This window comes from Cucurbita maxima, unplaced genomic scaffold, assembly GCF_002738345.1.
Source record: "Cucurbita maxima cultivar Rimu unplaced genomic scaffold, Cmax_1.0 Cma_Scf00006, whole genome shotgun sequence".
NCBI lineage: Eukaryota > Viridiplantae > Streptophyta > Magnoliopsida > Cucurbitales > Cucurbitaceae > Cucurbita > Cucurbita maxima.
Window position 1 is genome coordinate 4,989,458 of NW_019272022.1, and position 5,697 is coordinate 4,995,154.

The following is a 5,697-nucleotide window of genomic DNA, read 5'->3' on the forward strand; positions in this document are numbered from 1 at the left end:
CCCCCCCCCCCCCCCCCATTCCTAATGAGTATCCATTAGAAACAAATCGTATTTTAACTTTTTTCTGTGTATCCCCGGGAGATGAGGGAGGCTGTCAATGTAATCATCCGGAAACCAACAGTTTAACTTACAGATGTGTCTTCCCCGCCCCCTATTCTTTCCAGAAACTGAATTGCAAGTAAAAATACTATGGAGAGAAAGAACACCATACGTCATACTGAATTCTACTGGCACGGAGTTCATTTATCATGGACCCAAGATATGCATAATACGGCAATAACAGTAGTGGTTTTCTCAAACGTTCTAAGCAACCCAAAATAATTGAAAGTGGCAGAAAGCATCTATTTAAACATGCATAGCATGTGCCATCTTGCAAACTTCTCAATCCAACGGAGTCGTATTTGACTGCAACTTAAGTGGCAGCATAAACAGAATTTTTAAATTGTAAAGGAAAAATTATGAGGAAATTCGTGAAATTCAAAAGAAAAGTATTACTGGAACCTGATAAAGTATTCCATCATTTTGCGATGATGAAGGAGACCCACAGGTGCCATTTGCGCCAACCCTTTCTCTCGCAGGATCAATTCGTCTATGTATTCTAAGATTTAAACTTCCTTGTAGAACATTGGAATCAACATCATGGGCTTCATCACCTGATAAAGTTTCAAAGTCCAGCTCCACCTCCTCGTCATAGTCAGAATCTTCTCTTTCCGATCTCAGCCCATCTTGTGAGACATCACTATTTGCATCTGAGCGGTAAAGAAAGTCACTTAATGATAATACTCCACCTAACGGTGCTGATCTTAGAGCTCCATCATTGCTTTTATTTGATTTTTCTGATTCAGCTGGTTACAATATAAATTAATAAATCAAAACCCTAAAGTGAGCAGGAAAATAGCAAGATGCAAAATGTTTAAACAAAGTTCACAACATCACTGTGAAGGCATTTAAGCCTCGCAGTCTACAACAAACAAACATTTTGAAGGCATTTAATGATAAGCTAGCATTTCACACAAATAAATATACCTTAAGATCAAACTACAAATTTTGAGAGATAATATTTTGAATTTGCAAGACTAGGAAACAAGACCTTCATGGAAGATGACAGGAAAAAGAAATCATCTACTAGTAGGAGTCAACAAAAAGCATGCTGATTTCAGTTAGTTACAATAGTTGATTCCTTCTTCTAGCCATTATTCTTTAAAAAAAAAATTAAGGAGAAGAAGTATTGGTAAATACGGATAGTACAAACAAACAAAAAGAGCAAAACAATAATCTAGCAATGCCAAAAGGATCTACAAAAATGAACTTCAGTAGAATAAATCCAAAATGCAGTGTAGTTATATAAAGTAAGATCAAAGATTGGTGTCGAGCAGTTCAGTTCGCTCAACACCGTAACAGCAATGCATTTATTTCAATCCCAAAATCCTCCACTGGAAAAAGATAAATAAATAAAATCTTCTAAAGATAAATAAATAGATCAAAGATTGATGTTCAACTACTGAGCTCTCCGAGACCTCGCTCAAAGATAAATAAAATCTTCTAAACAATCATTTACCTGCAGCAAGGTCCCTCTTTACACTTTCCACCTTCTCCGCCACTTCAGGATTAGATGGGGCTAAATACTGAGCAGCAAACGCAAAATCTAGGGCTTCCTTATGTCTACCCAGCTGCAAGAGAAGAATGAAAATATAAAAAAGAAGGATTGAATCTTTCACTACAAGTTGAACCATTTTACAGAAGTTGGAAATGAGAATCCAACTTCTTCAGGAGTGTTATTCATTTGTTATACTAATTAATTATAAATAAAAATGATATATCTAGATTTGAATGGAATAAAATGTTTGTATTCCGATTAATTAATTGTAAGGTATATAGCCTTCTTAAATAGGAGAAAGACTCAATACATAAAAGAAAAGGATCATAACAAGAATAAAATAAAATCATTTAATGATTTTACAGCTACTTGACATATTTTCAACCAACCGTATCTATAAATCCTCCGGAAATGATAAACTAATGTTAATATGAACAAATGACCATAACAGTCCTAACTTCCACCTATAGATCAAGACCAACATGTAATTTCTGAACATTTTCAAATATTGTTGAACAATTCACACTTGCGAACAAACAAAACAATTTTACTTCAACTATGCACCAAGTAACCTTTGAGACTCTTTATTTTATCTTAAACCAGAAAAGTTATGTAAGAGACATAGCTCCCCAAAGTACGAAAACTGAAGCAAGTGGTAGCATAGAACAAGAAAAGAGTTACCTGTGATAAAGCTTCAGACATGTAGTAATGTGCTCTGAAAGAGGACTGATCAATTTTCCTAGCACTGTAACAATCTCTTATTGCCATATGAACATCATTTTTCCACTTCCGCTGAATAAATTTAAACTTCCTTAATTAGAAACCAAAGAAAACACTAACATGTAAAAGTTCGTAAAAGTTTATAAAAGTAAAGTAACGAGGAAAAAAGTACATCAGCCCAGATGCTCCCGACTAAAGAAAAAATTGAAGTAGATAGTAATTCTATCCTGACCCACGGAGAATGGTCTTTTTCAAACTTATGGCTGCGATAATACTAAAAATAAATGAATATAGAAAAGGAGGCTAAGAACCCCTAAATTACCACACATACTGAAATGCCTTTCGGAAGTATAATTCTATTAAAAAAAAAATTGAGAATATGGAGCCATTGAACCAAACCACCAACTTGTTGTGAGCAGGAGATAGTCAAAAATCACAAGGAAAAAATATTAAACGATTTCTTAAAAAAAAGTCCTACAATGGAGATAAGAAGATTCTTTGAAATTCCTTTTGTAGAAAGGCATCGACTCCTTTACTAAAATATTTGAACAACAAAAAAACCTCTTACATTTACTAGCCACAATACGTCCTCAAGGAATATCCATAACCACCAACCCCACAAAAATTGTTTTCTTAGTACGAAATATCAAGAAAAGTGGAAGACCAAAGATTGTAGGCAATACATAAGGTAGAATTTCAAGCAATAAAACTAAGGAATTAAACATGAACCTTGAGTAATAAACCAGCACGTGTGCATAATGAATCATGCTTGAAAATAACTCCAATATTACGACCATATCCATCCAAAATTTCATTGCATGCCTCAATTCCACCAAAGTAGTTCCCAACCTCCGTGCATTTTTCAGCAATTTGTAATAATTTTCTGCATTTATCAAGCTGAAAAATTCTTGATAGATTATAAATTTGAACCATTCGAGTAATAACATTGTTTCATTTGAAACACTGATATGAGAATCACACCTTTGCATTAAGACCACAACTTACAGGCAGACTATTGGATAAATTGGAAATAGGATACTGCAATTCCAATCCATTGAGTATGGGAGTGAAGCTCATTAACTTAGATACATCTCCTGATGTATATTGCATCGTACTTTGCCCAGCTTTGGGGAAAAAAAATATATAGATCAGAAGAACTAAATCAAAACACATTAAATATCAAAATATTCGTTAAAAAATACAATAGTTGGCATTATCTAACTGATAAATAAAACACTGATTGCAAACTCAAACAGAAAATTCACAATAAAATGCTTTCTTAAGAAAATCAACATAACTTGGCTTTGAAACAGCCATCATCTATGTAAAGTGCATAAAATGGCATTCTACAGTAAATTTATAACAAATACTTGTAGATGCAGGAGTGAGAACGTGATGATTGGAAATAGGATGACTAACCATGTCATGTGGAAATGTGATTTGGTTATAGATTTATTAATTATCTAAGACCCAATTACATTCTTTAAAGCCTAATTAATTGTATGAAGCTAATTTACATGTATTAAGTATATTTTACTTAATATGTTAATTCATACTGAATTTATAACTAATTTCTAAATAAAAGTTCAATAAAATATATGAAGTAATAATTTTTACGTTTTATTTTCATGTCTATGCCCAAGTATTATGGCTTTAGGATGCCTACTCTCCTCTAACCATTACTGCAATAACAAATGCACCTTTACTATAATCATAATGGTCAATAAACAATACCTTGATAGATAAACTTTTTCTACTACTATATGTCCCTAAGATTTGGGTTTAGTAGTTTTTAAATGCCTGAATTTTCAAACTTGACTGTTTAGCCTCTTAAGTTTTGGTTTTAGTTGTGGTCCCTCCAACAATTGTTTTTTGTTAGAAAAATATTTTAGTATTTTTCTTTTTCTTTTTCTCTCCCTTCTTCCTCCTCTTCCCTCCTCATTAGTAATTAATGGAAAATTGGATGGAGGGACCAAAATGCAACTAAATCCAAAACTCATGGGCTAACTTTTGAATTTGAAAACACATGAACCCAAATGCTACCAAACTCTAACCTTCAGCAAAAGTGTATTTTTCCCAAGAAGTTACCACGAAGAACAAATCAAAATAGTGATAAAAACAAACAAATAGGAAGTATGAAGTGCAAAAGAAGCTAAATTTTAATATGTACCATGATTTACATTCATCAAATATACATGTTCTCCACTGTAGCTAAGCAAGATCTCTTCTCCATTCGGACTAAAAGTAACATGAGTCAGATGCAAACCCGAGCGAACCTAAAAAGAGAGGGGAGTATGAGATAAGGTGTTTGAATTGGTAGAACCAAAGATGGTTAGAAATCTAGCAACAGCAATTATATGTTTTTAAAACAATAAAGTGCAATTCTTACAAATTAAAATAGTCCATTGGGGAAGTGTCGTACCAAAAAAGTTTTGGAGACAAATATAGTGTACTGCCAAATACATGAATATATTGTGAATTCTCATTTATAAAACTACTAATTATGCGCAATCAGATTAACATGAACAAAAGGTTTTTTTTTTTTTTTCCTTTTTTGCACAAGTAGAGAGAAACATTCAAGATATGCATCAATATCATGGGTTATGCAAAATATGAGACATGTCCATACATATTGACAAGAAGAACCGTCTTTACATCCCAGCTTGTATACACTAAATTGACTTTCAAGATTATTACTACTTGATAATGTTTCCCGTAATAGTATGCTGTTGCCAGATTGATGTCAACTATGATTAATAGCAGTTCCTGAACCAATCTCAACTATGATTAATAGCAGTTCCTGAACTCACCCGATCTGAGAGATGCATTGGACAGAAGTAGTTAACACAAGGAGGTGGTGACATCCTTTTCTGGCTGGAAGACAAGGGTGGCAGCATCCTTCTATCATATAACCGTGCAAATGCATCACTGCATATAAAAATCAATAGAAGTTGAAACAAGAACAGTTAGACCCTCATACTTTTTCTTCCTTTTCAGCGATTCCTCTAAACTGGAGAGCCAGCAATAGCAGAATACCTTCCACCAACTAGAAGTAAATGAGGCCTAGTGGTACTAATGTCACAAGATTTTAAAGCTAGGGTTTGTCTGGGAGGATCAGCCAGAGACCTCTTTGCGCCACACCGCAAATCAAGCTGCCAATGAGCTTAACGTGAAAACAATGAACCCCAATAACTGACACCAATAAAAAAATTTGTTGCGATCAACTATCTTAGTTACCAAGACAATAATGTTGAAACATCATATAAGTCTCTCATATGATGTTTTAATCCTTGAGCTAAGCTCATGGTAATGTTCATAAAAGAAGAGAGAGTGAGTAAGAGACAGCATGTCCCCACGCCCCCCCTCCCCCCCCCCCCCCC

The 5,697-nt window shown here is 34.1% G+C and overlaps 1 protein-coding gene across 4 annotated transcripts in view; it reads right to left on the bottom strand.

Annotated features, from left to right (window-relative positions):
• LOC111481283 (WD and tetratricopeptide repeats protein 1-like) overlaps nucleotides 1-5,697 on the bottom strand; it is a 13,063-nt gene that overhangs the window by 2,460 nt on the left and 4,906 nt on the right. For 2 of the 4 annotated variants that reach the window (XM_023126706.1, XM_023126705.1), the window contains exons 7-14: nucleotides 5,354-5,469; nucleotides 5,128-5,245; nucleotides 4,488-4,593; nucleotides 3,299-3,441; nucleotides 3,047-3,214; nucleotides 2,279-2,389; nucleotides 1,559-1,670; nucleotides 502-845 (exon numbers count right to left, since the gene is read on the bottom strand). In XM_023126706.1, coding sequence (XP_022982474.1) covers nucleotides 502-845; nucleotides 1,559-1,670; nucleotides 2,279-2,389; nucleotides 3,047-3,214; nucleotides 3,299-3,441; nucleotides 4,488-4,593; nucleotides 5,128-5,245; nucleotides 5,354-5,469 — 1,218 coding nt within the window. The remainder of the gene's footprint in view (nucleotides 1-501; nucleotides 846-1,558; nucleotides 1,671-2,278; nucleotides 2,390-3,046; nucleotides 3,215-3,298; nucleotides 3,442-4,487; nucleotides 4,594-5,127; nucleotides 5,246-5,353; nucleotides 5,470-5,697) is intronic. The other 2 variants (XM_023126707.1, XM_023126709.1) reach the window with 2 other exon arrangements.